Genomic DNA, 18,369 nt, shown 5'->3' with positions numbered 1-18,369 from the left:
ATTGAGCAGTGGGCTACACAAAACCTGCTGTTCATGTCGTGCCTTTTCCCTCCTGCATCCTGACCCAAAAACACCTGGTGTAAATCATCTGCATAAATCCCTTCGAGTGCAAGCAGCAGGTTGTGGCTGTTTAAGAGTTAAGACATTAGGAAAGAGTTGATTGAAAAGTGAGAAGGTGGCAGTGTGTAAGAAGAAAGCTACCAAGGTGGGAGTGAAGACGTGACCTGCAGAGAGAGAAATAGGAATAAAAACTGAGAAAGTTCTGGTGTCCAACAGTGTTTGCTCCAGGAATCAATTTTGGAGAAAGATCCATGGGGAATTGACACTGAGGGGAGTTTACCTGAGGGACACATGAAAGGGAAGGAAGAAGGAATGAACAAAGGTGCATCTGATGTCAAAGGAGGAGCTTTTAGGATTTTTCTCATATAAGTCCCTTTACTGTACAAATATCTGTGTTTTGCTTGATCCAAGTGAGTTAATGCTTTGTTGTTCGTTTTTCAGTTACTGAGCTATCTTTCAAAAACACAGCAACTCAGCTGTCCCTTTGTGTTCTTACTAGGGTATCTTCAACCAGTTTCAGTGCAGCAGTGAGAAAGTGCTGCCTTCCGATGCCCTGCGCACGGCGCTCGCCAAGACATTTCAGGATGAGCAACGCTTCCAGCTGGGCATCATGGATGATGCTGCTGAGTGTTTCGTGAGTATAACTGGAAGATGCTTTGACAGGCATAGATGTGAACCCTCACTACACTATCTTGTCTGTTCATTTGTTTTATTCATTTTCTTTTGTTTTTCTCCCTTTCATCTCTCCCCTCCCCAAATTCCAACAGTCTTTGCATGTGTGGCCTGGAAAAGTCCACAGAGAGATCCCCAAGTTTGAAGTGATGTAGTGGGGAAGCAGTGTTTGGTTTGAGAGTGCTTGCTAACGAAGCATAGATGATAGCCATTTCTACAGGTGCTTTTGCATTTGTGCTACTTGCACTCCAACATCTGGCTTGGACACAAATTGCAAATGAGTTGTACAGCAAGAACCATCCAGGATTCTAACTTTAAGGATCACCTCAAAAGGGTGAAAGGGTGTCTTGTTTGCCAGTTACTCTGAAATGGTGTTTTCACAAACTCTAGCTTAAGGAAAGTATAAAAAAACCCAAGCACAACCAAACACATGGTGTGTGCTTGTAATTTGAGGTAAGCACCAGTAAAATGCATCACCTCCAAATATTTCTGTTGCTGTATTTATAACCCATCTGACAGGTTTTGTGGGGCTGATCATCTCACCAGTGTGGCTGGGAGATGGCTTTACACAAGACTTAGATCCCTATACTTACCCACTTGACTTCTGTATGTAATAAGAACATGGGAACTTTTGATTCAGTTTCTTCCCTGAGAAAGCCAGCTAGCCCGTCTCATACTGCTGTGGGAGTCCCTGCAGGCAGGTTTGATAGGTTAACCAAGCTGGCACCAGGACAGTTAAAATGGGCACAATTTACTTTTTGAGGTTAAGCTTTGAGGCAGAGATAATTCCATGGCTTTTCACTTAGTTAACCTTTTCAGCCCTAGAGGAAGAGATTTAATTTAAATGGCAGAAGAGCTTAGATTCTAAAGTTCAAGGGAAATTGTATGGGGTCAGAGCTATTTTGCCTAATAATTATTCTTGACCTGCTTGTTGTAAGCCTGTAAACCATCTAGGCAGCTCCCAGTGAGAGGGAAAAGTGTGCTGCTGGAAGAAACGCCAGCGTTTTGTCACCCCAGATTAACATTGGCAACAATGAGGAGGGAGGGAGGTCTTAAGACAAGAGCTCTTGGGAACATGAAAAGTGATGGATTTGTCTGAAACAATCTAGAAAATGTTCAGTGCTTTTATTTCATGCAGAATTCACCCTCCTCCTTCGTTTATTAGTTAATCCCTTGTTTGACAATGTAGATGATTTGCCCTATTTCAAAGCTCTGTGGAATACAAACCTTCATTTGGCTGACTTAGTGGTCAGGAGAAGGTAGTGGCAATCCAGTGGGTTTAGAACTGCAGGGCTCTTTTACATTTGGTCAAATCCACTGGTGCTTGAGGACAGAATAATCAGTGACGGAGTCTTCAGCTGTGGCTACCTGACACAGCATTTCATATCAGAAGTGGCAGCTGTTTTCTTTGATGTAGAAGTGCCAAATTCTTTCAAACATTTACAGGAGCCTTGTCTTACATTGTGTCTGTAAGCAATGCTCATCATGTTATTGCATCTGGCCTACTTTTGTGAGGTATATTCTAACTTTTGTCTACGTTGGAAATGATCTCATGCTTTTTTTCTGCTGTTCTTTTCTCTGGCTAGGAAAACCTGCTCATGAGGATTCACTTCCACATTGCAGATGAGACAAAGGAAGATATTTGCACTGCACCACATTGTGTTTCCCACCAGAAGTTTGCCATGACTTTGTTTGAACAGGTGAGGTAATGATACATGCTTTGTACAAATCACCAGTTCTCAAGTTTCAAGTTTGCATTCCTAAGACATGCTTTGCTGTGGTAAAAACAAATAACAAGCACAAGTGTTGCTGTGGAAATGGCTGTTTCATCTTGTCCATATGTGGTGTTTTCTTTCTCTTTAGTGTGTTTGTACCAGCTGTGGTGCCACCTCTGACCCGTTACCTTTCATCCAGATGGTACATTATATTTCCACAACCTCACTCTGGTGAGTTGAGACTTTTTTTGGGGGTAGTGGTAGTTGTTATACTGGTATTGCAGTTTGATCTTTACCCTCACAAGATTCAATGTCCAGGACATGGTTTGTTCAAATTTGGTGGAACTTTGCTAACTACAATAAACACGAGGATTTAATCTGGGCACTGATCAGTGTGTCTACTTGTTCATCAATCTGGCAGCTGTAGTGGCAAGAACTCTCATACATTTTGAAAGACCTTAAGATACGAGCAAATGAGTTAAGAAGAAGAAATAGTTTCCCTTTGTACATCTTTTTCTTCTTGTTCTCTCTCTTCTTCACTTCTTCAAAGAGTCTGGCTTATGTTGAGTTTGTCTGCCAGCTTTCTGTGATGTTCGTGCTCAGCCATTCAGTGCTCAGCCAGCACTGCTGCACTGAGTGTGCTCTGTTCTACTTGCAAGACTTTGTATTTCCCTTCACTGAGTTTCATGAGGTTCTTCTGAGCTTGTTCCTCCAACTTGTTGAGATCCTTCTGAGTGGCATCACTCTCTGTATAGTCACTGCTTCATCCAGTTTGGTGTCAGCTGTAAGCTTGATGTGGGTGTATTCTGTTTCATTGTCCAGGTTGTTAATGAAAATGTTAAACAGCAGTATTAACCCCTGAACAACACAACTCTTAACTGTCTTTGATCCTCTAAGCCTGAGGTTTTTGTTTGCAATGGCCACAAGAATGCTGTAGGTGACTTGGAAACCTTGCTAGAGAGCAAATGGCATTGGCTGACCTCACCTCCTCAGCAGAACCTGTCATTTTGCAGTAGGAGATAATCAAATAGGTCAGGCATAGCCTACCCTTGATAAATGTGAGCTGGCTGCTCTGCTTCACCTCCTTCAGCTTCATATGCCTGCAGATGGCTTCCAAGGAGACTTGTTCTGTCATCAACCCAGGTACAGGAGTGAGACTGACCAGCCTGTAGTTCCTGTAGTTCCTCTTTCTTGGATATATAGCTCTTTTTCTAGTCATTGGGGAACTCCCCTGGTCACCATGGGCTTTCATTAAAGGAGCAAGAGCTCACTTGCTCTCTCTCTCTGTGCAGTAGCTCATTTGAATGAGTGCTGGAGAGAAGACTTTGCTTTCAGTAGATGGCTGCTCAGTTAAAAGCTGCTTGAATCTGATCTGAGGAGGAGTCTGTTATCCACTTCTGTCTTGAAATTTTGATTGGAATGGGAACTTCTTTGTTTCTTGTCCTGACTGTGAAACAAATTGTTACAGAGCCTGAAAAAGTTCTCCTTGAACTGGGAGTTACTCTTCTCAGGCAGATAGATGAGTGTTACAAGCTACTTCAGCAACCTGATCAGGAGTGTTGTCAGGCATTCCCTCTTGTGGCTGCTACCTGCTGCTCCCTCAAGCTGTGGCTTTTCTATAGGTTACCAGCAGACTATTATTTCTTAGAAAAATGGGAGTTGTGTAAATGAGATTCAGTATTTTGTATGAATAAATAGCTCTCAAGACATCTTAGGTAATACTTTATTTTAAACCCCCACTAAACAGTGATGTATTTACCTCTTTAACTCTTTTAGGCTTGAACATCCTTTGAGCACTGATATTCTTGTATACTTGTTATCTTTCTTTCAATTTGGCCAGTGAAGTCAGTTGGCTACTGTGCTGTTTTTTGCCTATAGTTTCATTACTGAGGATGTGCTTTGCTGTGCTGCTTATTGGGGCTGTGGTTGTGAAGGGAAGCATTCTGAAGCAAGTATTTCATTTTGAAGCATTTGTGTAAATTTTAAGCCAGACTACAAACTGTTTCTGTTCCAAGTTTGCCATGTTCCTTTGTTCAGTATTATCATGGAAGGTGTAGTAATTCACACTTGATTTGATGATGGTTCTGTACTACCATATTCAGTCTGAACATTGATGTGTGTTTTCAAGTTCTTTTCATAAAATTGAAGTGAAACAGATACCTCTTAATGGGGGATTGTGCTTCTATTGTAATAATAAACTTTTGTTTTCCTTGCTTTCTCTATCCTGAAGCAATCAAGCTATTTGTATGTTGGAGAGACGAGAGAAACCCACTCCAGATATGTTTGGAGAGCTCCTGCAGAACGCCAGCACTATGGGAGACCTGCGGAACTGCCCGGTTAGTATCCTTGGCCCTTAGCTTTCCTTCTGGCAGGGCAGGAGGCTGAGATGGACAGGATGGGACAGAAGAGGTTGTGTACCTTTAACTCGTGGGCATTTTCAAAGTCTTGCCTCATCGTAATGATAAAAAAGACGGGGAAGAGTTTTCTCTGGGTTTGAATGTGGTAGCCCTCGGTCATTCAATGAAGGAAGGAGAAACCCCACTGACATTGAATGCTTCTTTGACTAGATACAAGCAGTGAGAACAGGAATAGGCATACAGTGTTTGGATGGAAACTAAAAATGAATGTTTTAGTTAAAAAAACATGAAAAAATACAATGAGGAGGAATAAATTGGAAATGCTTACAAATGCTTACTCCCAGGGAGAGGCCACACAATCTGTTCCTGTTCAAACCTGTGCTGCTGCTAGAAGTACCTATCATATGTTTGCTGTTGAGCTTCACTGAGTGTTGGGGAGGTCTCCAGCACTCACATCACATGAATGCTGCTTTCACCTTGTGATGGAAGTTCTGGGATCTTAGAGGCTCCACATTCTGGTCGTTGCTGTTCTGTTACATATCTCTATAGATGACTATATGTTGGTGGGTTTGATTAGCTAGGCTTCTCACAACAGTGATTCCATAGTTCATCCTGTTTCTCTGGTAATTGTCTGATGAAGGCAATGTGCTTCATATGTAATAGTGGCATGAGAAAAGAAGTACTTCTTTCTTGTGAAGGCTTTTCAGCAGTTCTTTGCTATGGCAGAGATGGCAGAACTGCTGTACCAGTCACCGCTCTACACCTCACTTGTCCTCACTGATGCAATGCAGGCTCTAACAGCAATGGATTGTGTGCTTGTTTCCTGGGGGCAGTGTAACTATTTCCACTGTTACACCACAGCCCCTCCCCTCCACCTCCTTCTGTAACTGAGGACTCTGAAATGTTCATTTTTCTTTGGAACCTTGGCAAATGGTGGCTCATTTACCTGAGAAACTGAAATTAAGGATTCTTTATTGTTGTTTGAAACATTCAAACCTAAGCATGGGTAGTTCAGTAGAAAGACATTATTTGTCAGGATGAACTGCTGTTCTACTGTGAATTAATCAACTGGATGAAATTGCTTACCAGTGGCTGCTGCCCATTTCTTTTTCTCTGAGGCGTATCTAAGGATGGCCTGTAAGTCATGCAAGGGAAGCTTTTTATCAGGATGCCATATTCTTCCTGTCTTGCAGAAAAATGCTTATGGTAGCTAGCTAGCAGATAATTTGAGAGTAAGATAGGCTTGTGAGGTAATCCACAGGAATGCTTGTACTTCCAGTGACCCTTGCAAAGTACATGTGAATAAAGTCATCTTAATATTAAAACCTCATATCTACATGTAAACAGTCTTGTGTCTGTGAAAACAGTCTCTCTTCATTGTGCTGGTGATAATCTCATTGCTTTCTGGTTTGGAGATTTTAAGTTTTTGTCTCTTAGTGGTAATTGGGACAGAAATGCTGGTTCATTCTAGATGGCTGTGGGGAAGAAATGCTTCCCTGGTTCCAGTGTCAGAAATGATTATATCCAGTTGTGAAGCTGCTCTCTGTAGAGATAACAATCTATTCTCAGTATGATTTTTCTGTTTTCTGCAATCAGGATTGAAGAGTTACTGCAGTAACTCTGGTTCTCCTGATCTTTCAGCTCTGTCATATATAAATACTGGACTAACTATCCTGTCTGAGCTGCTTGAGGTATACCTTGAAGAACTAGCACCTGGTTTTAAGAGCAGAGCATCACCTTGAAGCTTTTTCTGATGCTGTCATAAAGCATCAGTCTCTGCACCTGTAATTTTTGATGTGAGATGCTGATGAGAAGACAGTGAGCCTTCCCTCCTATTCCAAAGAATGTATTCTGGCTCTTTCATGTGTGCTTGCTTATATTATAAATAAGCCTACTTTTGCACTATACCTTTTAATCATTTTGATCCTTAGTATCTTTAGCATGAGGAAGAATCAGCAGTGTTCACTTTAAGCTTGTGAATGCCAGATAGTCTTGAGAACGCTCCTCATTTGTGACATCAGAAGCTTATAGCTTGACACTGAGCGTGGTACATGTGCTGTGTTTCACCACCACCTCGCAGAAGCTGTTATTTTTGAAACTTAGACTTGTTAGTGCCTTGCCCTAAGGATTATGTTCAATGCTCTGTTTCCTTTAACTCCTCAGAGTAACTGTGGGGAAAAGATCCGTATTCGTCGTGTGCTGATGAACTCCCCACAGATCATCACCATCGGCTTGGTCTGGGATTCGGACCACTCTGACCTGGCTGAGGATGTGATTCACAGTCTGGGCACTTGCCTTAAACTGGGAGATGTGAGTGTTTTATGTTTTGGTGCTGCCTACAAGCACAGTGCTTCTCACAGTAGTCTCTAATAGCAGATTGAGAAAAAGAAATAGTCATCCCTTTTAGCTTTTTGGTGCCCCTAAATAGAGGAATGGAGGGCAGCTCCAAGGATCTGACCTGTTTCTGGATGCTTCACAAAACCTGAGAAAGTTCCAGTGTCATCACACATTCTCAAACTTCTGAAATGTCTGAGAATTAAGAATTACTCTGGAAAACGAAACTTGCCTGAATCCAGAGGTTTCTCCTCTATAGGATTCACTTATTCTACATTAGCTGATGCTTTAGAGCTGAATTATCAGTGTACCAGATTGTATCTGTGTCTTACTGTAGCATTGAGGTATTATGTTCAAATAATGAAAATACACATATATATCCACACAAATGCAAAGAAAATGCATTGGGCACTGAACCAAAATCAGTGTGAGCTAATGAAACGGGATGGTCCTTGCATAGGAAAGCAGTAATGCACTGAAGAATGAGTTCTCTGCAGATGCAAACAAAATGTGGTCAATTAAATAGAAAATATTTTTCTGTAGGCTAAATTCATCTGACCTACTGATATCTTCATTCATCTTTGTGATGTTGTCATAAATTTGTCTCTGCTTAAGTGAGAACAAATGCCAGCTGTTCACTGTCAGAACTCCTTTGTTGCTACAAAGCAGAGAGAAAGGAATGTTTGAAATGGGGTTTGGTACAGTCAGCAAGCATGACACAGAGAACACAACTTTCAGTGTAGAAAGGCAACTCGGATTCTGAGCAGATGTGATAGTATTGCTGTAAGTGCCTCTCTTAAAGTACAGCCACACTCCAAGACTGCCTTGATTCTTGAGCATCCCATGAGTTCATGGGAGTATGTTCCCGAGCTGTGTCACTGGGTTTGCTTAAACATTGCTTAATTAAGTACTTATTGCCTTGTTTTCTTTGTCTTTCCAAGTAAAACTGACAGCTCTCTGTGGTACTTTAAAGTCTTCAAACATATAAGGCAGTATGTGAAACTGGGCATTTTATTAATTTCTCCTTTTCTTTCTTCTTGAAGCTGTTCTTCAGGGTAACTGATGACAGAGCAAAACAGTCAGAGCTGTATTTGGTGGGAATGATCTGTTACTATGGAAAGCACTATTCTACCTTCTTCTTCCAAACTAAGATCCGCAAGTGGATGTACTTCGACGATGCTCATGTCAAAGAGGTGAGGAAACGATCATCTGTTAGGAAACTGTTAGCTGCTGCTGTTTAGAGCCATACATATACAGATTTTGAGACGTTTTGGCTGTTTTTCCACTCAAGATCCATAACTGTTGTTGCTCCTTTTCTGAGCAAATCAAGTCATGCTCAAAAAAGCATACCAGAAATCTCAGAAGCCTTGTTCTTATTCCTCTTCTGTTGCCTGCTAGTCCTGCTTTTATGCTGCTGTTTGAAAACCTACAGTTTGTGCACACAGCTAGCATACATCTCTCTCCCTTGCTGACAAGCAGTGTAGCTATTGTGTACCTGCTTTTGGGGTTCTCTGTTGCAGTGTCTGCATACCTGTCTCCCCCAGTGATTGCTGCCAACAGCAAGTTCCCTGCTGTTGTCAGTGCTTTTATTTTGCCTTTTCACCAAGTGTGAGGCCCGTGACGTTAAAGATGTGAGTGCTGGGATCTTGGCACAGTGTTACTGCATCCCATTAGTTTATTTGGTGGTGTTTCACACCACTCTCCTTTTGTTCCTTCCAGTCATGGAAGCGTAAAGATGAGAGGAAATGTTTCTGCTGTAGTCAGTCTCCAAGGGAAATCTCTAATCCTTGCCTTTGTTCACAGTCACGTTTCTCTGCAGCAGAACTTTGCCAAGGATGGGTACTGCAGTGCTTTAGTAGAATACTCATGTGTGGAGCAAATGTGTTGGAATAGACGTTCAGTGTATTGTGTGAGGCTTGTATTAGTACATGGAGAAGGTTTTTGAGAGGCACACAACTACAGGAATTGTTGTCTGGCCTTTCAGAGTGCTTGCAGAGGTTCTGTAACAGCAGAATATTCACACACACCAGTGGCTGGCTTTGGTGGTGCATGGATGAAGAAATGGCAACAAATTCTTTCTTGTTTGACTGATGCTAAATTAGAACATTTCAGAGGGTGATGAGCTTCTCATGGAAAAAAAAATGGAAGGGAGAGATTACTTTTGCAGTGGTATTTTCATCAGGAAATGTGATTTGTGCAGCCAACAGATGGTGAACACCTTGGGTTTAATTGGGTTCGTTCCTGATCTTTCTTGGTAAGTCCATTTCCAAGCTGGGTATGGAACGAGTTAAAGTATGTCAGTGGAAAGTCAAACTCTGAAAGAAGTACAAGAGGGAGGAAAGGAAAGAGAGGTGCTTGTAGGACGTGACAGCAACCCTTCTTGTGCGTTTTTAAAATTGTTGTCGTTAATTCAGATTGGTCCAAAGTGGAAAGATGTTGTGACAAAGTGCATTAAGGGTCACTATCAGCCTTTGCTGCTGCTGTATGCAGATCCAAGAGGGACTCCAGTGTCGACACAAGACTTGCCCCCTCAAGTGGATTTACAGCCGTATAGCAGGACTTGCTACGATAGCGAAGACTCAGGTAAGCAGCCTGCACTACAGCCTGGTACCTTTATGCTGCCGTGCTGCATGGGACGAGTTTTCCTTCTGTTTGGGTGCGCTTTTGTTAGGTCCTTGTTGCTTGCCAAAACTGATGTAGAATTCCTAAGAGGTCTCTCAGTCCATGACTCTGATTGTTTGGATAGTAGTCTCTTTGAAAACTGGGGGTGAAAAAAGGAGTGAAGGACCCATTGTGATGAGAGATGGCTTCAGTGCCTGAGTTGTTAAATCCGTCAGTGGTTTTAACAGGAAAGAAGCAAGACCAGAGATGTACAAGCACATGAAAATTAAAGGCAGCCACAGAATTAAGAGAGAAGTTAGGGAGAAAATATTAAGAAGCATCCCAGGTGAGTCCTCTGCTGACATGGTGAGGGGATGTGGGGGAAGGGGAAGAAATAGAGTTCTACTAGAAAGAAAACAAGAGGGAGCCAGAATCAGTGCAGCTTATCTTCAGCCTTTGGCTTCTTTTGCTCAGGTAAAGGAGTGTAAAAGGTGTCAACTCATTTGTGGGAACTGAAGGAGAAGGGATTGGCAAAGGCTTATGCCAAGAGGTGATGTTCACTTCCTCATTTTTCATTTAGTCACCCTGTTGGGGATCAAGGGCTCGTTTGAACAGGGATGGATTCTGAGAAGGATACACAGCTGCAGTACAGACAGGGTGAAAATCAAAACTAGGTCCAAGTTTATATTGCAACAGCTTTGCAAGAGAAGATTGTTTCTATTTCTGGATGTTAGCAAAGAATATCCCGAATTAGAGATGGGTTTGAGTTGCCAAGAATAGCGAGATGAGACTAAAAGCAGAAATACAACCTTTCTTCCAGGATGTTGGGCTATTTCTGTGACTCTAAGGCCAAGATTGTTTTATGGCTTTCCTGGCCAGTAGCTAACTTTACGTTTCCTGCTCAGTGAACCTGTAGAGAACATCAGCTGTCTCCTTTCTTTATTTGTTGACAATCTACCAGTAATAAAATAAATCTCCATCTCTTGTTAAAAATGAATGCAAATAAAGCCCCTGCTAAGATGAGCACCTCTTCTCACCTGACAGAACACTGAGCAGTCTGGGAACTTGTCCTCCTGTTCCAAAAAAAGGGGGAGATGTGGGGGAGGAGAGGAGGGCCTCCAGTGCTGTGTATCAGTTGTGAGCACCTCTACAAGCTCTGCTCTGTAAATTTGCAGAGATAGCCCTCCTGCTCCTTGTCTCTGCAGTATCTGGTAGCATTGTGTTCTGAAGTGACTTCAGGAAGCTGAATTATGAAAAGAAATATTGAGAAGTGCTTCCTTTCAGATAAAATTCAGAAGGCTGTAGTGAGCAACCTGCTTTTGTGTTTCAAAGCCACTTGGTGAGTCCTTAAGGCTTAGTCCTGTGTTCTGCAGTGTCCCATGTTGATATCAAGCACTTGAGGGAACGAGAGATGCTGTAGGTTGACGTGCCAGGAGAAGCCATACCATAGAAATCTTCCTGACACGTAGAAATGAATCCTTTTCTAGCCTTGATACCCCTTTTTTCTGAATGGCCTTTTTGTGCCTTAAGTGTAACTAGGGCTTCTTCTGGATTCCTCAGTGTTACCAGATATCCACAGCCCATCATTCAGAAATTAAGGGAGATTGCTTGTTCTTCAGTTGTTTATATCCCAGTATTGTACCTGAACATTTGTCAGTGCAAATCTGATAAATGCATCTAATCACATCAAAGTCTGGTAATAAAGGCTTTGGAGGAAAGATTGTTAAAGATGCTGGAGTGAAATCTTGTGAAGCTGAGTGCACACAAATCAATTGGGTTTGATTTTCTGTCAAATGAAACTTAAGTTTGTAAATTGTTTCCTAGTATTCAGTTCCACAGCAGTGATCCCTGTTGGCTACATTCACCTTTTCCTGTGCCTGGCATCTCTCTGAGCAGCTGTGGTCTCAATCTCTTTAGACCAATAAGGTTTTTCACCAGTAAGGAAGTGGGGGAAGTTCTGACTTCGGGAGTTGTTAGGCATCTTTAAATAGGACATCAACTACAGGGCTTGCTTTCACTGAAAACATGAAGTGCCCTCAGGCTGAGTGTTTGCAATGAAAGATAAGGATTACTTCCTCCTTTGATTTCTCCACTAAGAAACATGTGAAATGAGTGTCCTGTACATTCAGGAGTGTATATATGTGAATTGTAAAGTGACCAACAGACTTCAGACTGTTCAGATTTTTACTTCTATGTACTGAAGGTGGTGGGAGGAGGTTGTGTCTTTCTCCTCTTTCAATGAGTTTAGGAATTACTGTGCTGAAGATGAATTGTGTTGCTTCATCCTTTTCAGTATCCCGCTTGTGGCAGGGGTCAATGCTAGTTTCTTGGGAAGGAGCAGGTTACTGTGCTGTAAACAATACAGTTTTGGTAGGAAGTTATACTAGATAAGCTTTTGATTCATACCAGGTGAAATGTGTTAGTTAACTTGTGATGTTCCTCTTACTCTTATTAATGTTTCGTACTTGACTAAGTTTTTGATTCTTACTGCCCCTGAAGCAGTGTATTTCATGTTTTAATTACACTTGACAGTGTCAAAGACTAATGAAACTTCAGTCTGGTGCTAGTGTGTGCTTTCCAATTGATGTGGTTTAATTCTGCATAAGAAAAGGATTTAATAGATTGGAAGATATCAAAGAGGGGAAGAAGTGTTTGTAGAAAGAATGACATTCTGTCCCCCCTTCCAAAGGAGAGGCCCTTTCCCATAAGCTCTGCCATCCTTGAATCCGAGTTTGTATGTTTGATTAACTTCTGTGTAGCTTCCTCTCTTCTCTATTTTTAGTCTCTCCTGACTTTTATAATAGTCTCCAAGAGATTAAAATTTGACATTGCTTCCTCCCCTAGGGAGAGAACCTTCCATCTCCAGTGATACCAGGACGGATTCCTCCACGGACAGCTTTCCTTACAAACAGGCACACCACGAGTCTGTGGTCAGTCACTTCTCCTCTGACTCACAGGGAACAGTCATCTACAATGTGGAGAACGATGCAGCTTCACAAAGCAGCAGGGACACAGGTAGAAGATACCATGATATCTGTGTGATTAAGTATGATGACTGCAGTGGATTCCAGTGAAAGACACTTAGGGACGTGTTTTCTGTTGTCCACAATCCCATCTGCTCTCTTGGTTGTAAATTCTGGGAGTTGGGGGCTGTAGAGTGCCATTGTGTGGTTTGGGCAGTGTTGTGTATGCTGGTTTATTCCTCACTGGGCAGCTCATTTTAGGAGTTGCAGCTGTCTGGGAAAGGTGCTCTCATCAACAGAATCAATGATACTTGGGCACTAGGGACTTGCCATGTAAGCGGGTGTTGGTGGTATTTACTGCACCAGGGAGGAGCGTAAGGTTTCCTGCCTGTGCTATGGAAGCAAGTGAAGTGAGAATCTGCAGTGACAAGACAGACTGTATGCATGTTTCTTCAGGCAGCTGAACAGCCTGCCTGAACACTCTCTAGCCAAAAAGAACTTAACTGTAGGTCTGAAGGCTTAGCTCTCTGTTATTACTCGTGCCCAGGTAACCTAGTCAGCCTGTTACTGCATACACTAAGAGTGCCTCTGGAAGAGCAGTGTATGAGTTAAGGTCAAAGTTCTCGAGCATCAGAAATACCATCTGCTAAGTCTGTTTGAAAAGTTACTTTATTGTGCCTCAAATAGACCTCTGAAGAGGACAGAGGAGCTGAATCAGCAACTGTTTGTTGCAGCAGAGTGTCAGCAGCCATCGTGCCACTTTGTCCTTGCAGTTGCAAATAGTTGCTGTTGTGTACTGTGATGATACACGTGTGAGTGGTTCATTTGAAACCACCTCTGGTACAAATACTTCTCACATCAACATCCAGAAAATGATATTTCAAGTTGTTTTTCTTCAGTATCCCTTATTTCTTCATCAGAGGCCCAAGTAACTGTAATACACGGGTTTAGATAGCCCAACAGTACTTCTGAGGTTAGTGCTGTAGGCTGCAGTCACAGTCCTGGGGAAGTGTGAGAAGGAGGGAAAGCTGGGGCAGAATTTGAACGATGAGGAAACAAAATGTATGTTGATCTTCAGAGTACAGAGGAGACAAAATTGAAAGTGCTGGTTGAATACTGTTTATACAGTCTGCACAAGTGTCACAGTTCACTGGATTAGCTTCCTCCCTGCAAAACCTGCCATGCAAACGTGTCAGCAGAAAAGGGAGGGTAGGGGGATGGTGGCAAACATGTAAGCATGGAGTTCAGCATGTAACCTTTTGTTCTGTCATTTTTCAGTGATTTGTATCCTTTTCTTTTTCTTTCTTTTTCCTACTGATTCTATCCTGTGTTATTCCCTTGAGCTTAGCTCATCTCTCCACCTAAATTCAGTTGTCCTCATGTTAGCTGATTCAGCCTTAGCTATAGTCAGTCTGTCCCCTTAGCTAGCCACCTGCCTGGCACTTCCCCTTCTGTTACCCTACCCAAAGCCTTTCCAAAATGTCCATCTGCCAACTTACACAACTGCTCAGTCACCAAACGCTGACCCGTGGGGCTATAAAGAAGCCATCCACACTGACCTGCCAGCTGAATCGTTCTGGGCAAGAGCAGGACTCTCCATTTAATGTTCATTTACCCACTACTCCAGCCCAGAAAGTCACGGACCCTATCGCACCTCGTCCTCCAGGGAAGGACCACCATTGGGTCGTATGACCTCAGGCATCCAGGTACTTCAGAATGGGGGCATGAAGAGGGGCTGCATAAGTCCCCTCTCCCTCCTACCAACCTGTGCTGCTGAGAAAAATGTGTGTATTCTGCCTGCCTTACTCATACCACAGGGATTTCAGTGGGAGGGAGTAGGGGATGTTCTGTCTTAACCTGTTTCATTCTCTTCTCTAATATGTTCTTAAATACACTTAAGAACCCCTGCAAAACCCAGACTTTCCCCTTGAATGTCACTGTTTGCTTATGAAGCCATCCCAGCTCTGGAGGATGAGGTATTGAAGTGATGTGTTCAGCCTGGAACACCTTTTACACATAGGATTGGGCACTGAGAAATCCTGGCTTGTTGTTTTAGTGAATTCTTAACAAAAAGAAAAGAGTGTAAAGAGTTACTATTGTTGGGGTTGTAATTCTTACATTCATGCATTATACTGGGTTCAGTCTTTGCTCCAGAGACTCCAAGTACCGACAGCAAAGGCTGTGTCCTGCAGCCTTTTGATTCTTGGCAGCTCCTCCATGACTGTTGAATTTCCAGTGACAATAGGACAAAATTTGCAATTTATGAAAGGGGGAGAAAGTGTTTATGCAAAGGAAGCAGCCTTCATTCTGCAGGGCAAAGGTGGGCTCTAATTAGTTTATGCAGACCCTAAGCTAGGTCCAGTACCACTAAATAACTTTAGATTCCTTCACACGACTTGAAGGATGCTAACCAAGTACTCCTCAGGAGGGTGAAAGAGCTCTGGGGAATATGTTTAACTAGCAAAGTTGCACATCCTGAAGTGAAACATAAACCTCTTCTGTCTTGAAGAGATCCACTGTAAGGCACAGTACTGTTATTTCAGTCCCTAAAAGATGTGTGACAGACCGTGCTGTGAAGGAGAAAAAACCATTCTCCCAAAGCACTGATTCCTGCTCAGTCACTTGAATGCTGCACATCTCCTGTCTTCACTGCCAGCGTTTCTCTTTTACTTCCTTACCTATTTTCAGCTCTGTAATCTGCTTCTAAAGGATTCCTCTACACAACTCCTCTGCACTTTGCTAACAAATAGAAATGCCAGTTGTGTGTAGCTTGCTATTTGTTGTTTGGATCCCTTTGCACTCATTTATTGTAGTATCTCTGTAGCAGTTGTAGCTGAAGTGAATGATTTGTTCCAGCTGCTGAAGGTACAGTTTTATGCATAAAATCTGCTTCCATTGCTGATTTCTGTGTTAGTTTCTAGAGGAGGGGGGAGGCTCCTAACAGCCAAGTGTGTAGCGTGGGGACTGTTCACCCACTATGGGGTAGGAGGTGTTTTTGTTTCCTATCATCCTGTGCAATGTGGAACTTGGTGGTTTGAGGGTTAGAGGAAAGTCTTTTAGCTTATTCATAAATTCCCTTTTATCCTGCATCTCTACCTGGGACAACTCAGGTGGGTAAAGCCACGCCTGTGCTTGTGCTTGCAAGTTTAGGACTGGGGGGTGTGAGAACTGTGAGGCCAGGATAAGGCACTACAGGAAACTTGTGGTATTCTTAATTGACATCTGATGGGAGGAAATGGAGAGCAAATTGTGTACAAGACAAAATATGAGCACTCAGGCACATGAGCCGTAGTAAGGGAAGGTTGTCATGCGTCAGCTGATCCATGTTGGTGGCTTGTGTGTACGCTCTTAGCTTGTGGCAGATGTGAATTAGCTGGCCTAGCCCTTGAGAGGCTTCTTCGCTGTAGACTAAGCTAACTCACATTACTTAGGGTTTGCTACAGGCAAGGAAAGTGCAGAGGGGTAGTTAGTGCAGAACAGCTGATGATGTGCAGTGAGTTGTTAATACATGGTAACTCATTCATGTGTTTGAGTCTTCATTCAACAGAGTAATGCCAGGCAGAGCACCCCCAGGAGTTTCATATTGGTGGCCCTTAAAACTGAAAAAGGATTCAGAAAGAAAGTGGTGTCCTTAGACTAGCAGAATACAAGGCAGAGTCAGCTTTTGCCTTCCTCTGTGGATGAGCTCTCATTCACCAGTGTCCTCAGAGGGGCTGTATTACACTTATGACCTTATAAGCAGAGCACCCTTCTGGCCCCAAGCCAAAACCAAAAGCTTTTGGGTACAAAAAACTTACCCAAACGTGCCGGTTAGCATTGGAGCCTCTGCAGCTGCCGAGGAGCAGGGGAGGCCCTCTGCTCTTAGCACACAGAACACCCAGTCCAAAGGCTCTTGTCATCTCTGCTGTGTTTTTCTGTCCTTCCAGGGCACCTGACTGACAGTGAGTGCAATCAGAAGCACGTTTCCAAAAAGGCTTCTCTGGCAGACCGCAAGAGGAGTTGTAGCCGGTCGCGGCGGAAAGGAGAGGAGGCTCAGTGCTCAGGCTACCACAGTGAAGGCAAGGCCTGTTACTTCACTGCAGGGAGCGATACCTCCTCCTGCATGTTTTTAAGATCCTCAGTGTACACCTGCATTTGCCCTGTTTCCTACACCTTTGTCTGTATTTTGTCCTGTCTTTGCTCTTTTTTTGGTTTGAGTGATGTTGGTTGACTTGGGGTGGGGTTTTGTTTTTTTGTTGGGGGCTTTTGTTCCTACTTTTCAAGGTCTGCATGAAGATGTTGCAAGAAGGTGCTCCTAGTTGAATCTGAAGTTGGTTTTGTGGCTTTTGCTGTCTCCATAAACTGCAGGAGAAACCTTGAAGGAGAAACAAGCCCCGAGAACTGCCCCGAAACCATCCAGCAGCACCAGCAGGCTGAGGGAATTTAAAGAGACAGTGAGCAATATGATCCACAGCAGACCACAGCAGCTTTCTCAGACCATCCAGAATTCCCCTCGGGGAGGGAGCAGTGTGGATCAGGCAGAAACACGACCCTCAAAAAGCCTGTCTGCGCACTCTCGAGACTGGGAAGCGGAGAGTACCAGCAGCGAGTCCAAGTCCAGCTCGTCCAGCAGGTACCGGCCAACCTGGAGACCCAAAAGAGAGTCTCTGAATATAGACAGCATCTTCAGTAAAGACAAGAGGAAGCACTGTGGCTACACTCAGCTTAGCCCCTTCTCTGAAGAAGCAGGTAAGAGTGTGAAAGCTGTTTATTCTGGAAAGCGTGGAACTTAGTGCAGCACTAAGTTTGGTTTTGTTTAGGTAGGAAAGTGCAGTTTTGAACATGGTGTGTAGGTGAGTTGTGTCCTGGAAGGACAGTTACTTCTGTTAGTATTCATGTTCCATGTATGATGCTTCTGTTTGCCTTTTGTGTACTGAATTCCACGTGTAAGGAAATAGGGGAAACATTGCCATCTGTGTTGCTTAAAATGGACTTGGGGCTCAACTGCAAAGGCATCTGGAAGTTCTTTCCCTGGAATGGCCTTTTGTATTGCTCTGTTTCTTTCTCTGGCTCACAAGGTATTTTTGAAAGGTGGCTCAGACTGTGGTGTGAGTGCCTTGTGTATCAGTGCTGAGGTTTTGTGGTGAGCATGAGAGCCTGGCAGGCAGTGATGATTTGTGTGGGACCATTTTACACCGTACCAGCTGTGCAACTTGTACCAGCTTTGCTGGTTTGGAAGGTAATAAAATCTGTTAGACAGTTTCAGGTATCTCCTGTGTTACACAAGCCCTCCACTTCCCTTTCTCCAGTCTGAAAATGAATGTAACAGTTGTTTTGCTCAGGAGGATAATTCCTGAAACTGTAGAGGGTGTGGAGAGTAGATGTTTGCCAGTTCCTGGTTTTTATGCTGCTATGTTTCTGGAGCTGCTGCAGTCCCATGTCACAGTGCTTGAAGGACAGCACGTGGGTAAGAAGGAAGAGATTTGTGCAACTAGCAGCAGAGTTGTGGTTAGTGAGGATGCTGTGGCAGAAATTCAGGGGCCTGGTGAGAGAGAGGGACAGATGATACCAGTTAGGAGATAAAGGCTGAAAAGACTTGGTAAGCATAAAGTAAGGAACACAGCTTCAGAGAAGGAAGTGGGGGAGCAGCCAAGTCAAGTGGGAAGACACAGTGAAATCAGTATGGAA

The 18,369-nt window shown here is 43.3% G+C and overlaps 1 protein-coding gene across 8 annotated transcripts in view; it reads left to right on the top strand.

The window, feature by feature from the left end:
• USP54 (ubiquitin specific peptidase 54) overlaps positions 1-18,369 on the top strand; it is a 94,431-nt gene that overhangs the window by 58,042 nt on the left and 18,020 nt on the right. For all 8 annotated transcript variants that reach the window (XM_062000906.1, XM_062000905.1, XM_062000911.1 and 5 more), the window contains exons 4-13: positions 560-694; positions 2,319-2,432; positions 2,596-2,678; positions 4,678-4,783; positions 6,968-7,114; positions 8,182-8,331; positions 9,553-9,721; positions 12,584-12,754; positions 16,629-16,760; positions 17,050-17,430. In XM_062000906.1, the coding sequence (XP_061856890.1) occupies positions 560-694; positions 2,319-2,432; positions 2,596-2,678; positions 4,678-4,783; positions 6,968-7,114; positions 8,182-8,331; positions 9,553-9,721; positions 12,584-12,754; positions 16,629-16,760; positions 17,050-17,430 (1,588 nt within the window). The remainder of the gene's footprint in view (positions 1-559; positions 695-2,318; positions 2,433-2,595; positions 2,679-4,677; positions 4,784-6,967; positions 7,115-8,181; positions 8,332-9,552; positions 9,722-12,583; positions 12,755-16,628; positions 16,761-17,049; positions 17,431-18,369) is intronic.

Source organism: Colius striatus, chromosome 8, assembly GCF_028858725.1.
Source record: "Colius striatus isolate bColStr4 chromosome 8, bColStr4.1.hap1, whole genome shotgun sequence".
Classification (NCBI taxonomy): Eukaryota; Metazoa; Chordata; class Aves; order Coliiformes; family Coliidae; genus Colius; species Colius striatus.
The sequence above is the reverse complement of the archived record's forward strand: the minus strand, read 5'-3'. Positions and strand labels throughout refer to the sequence as shown.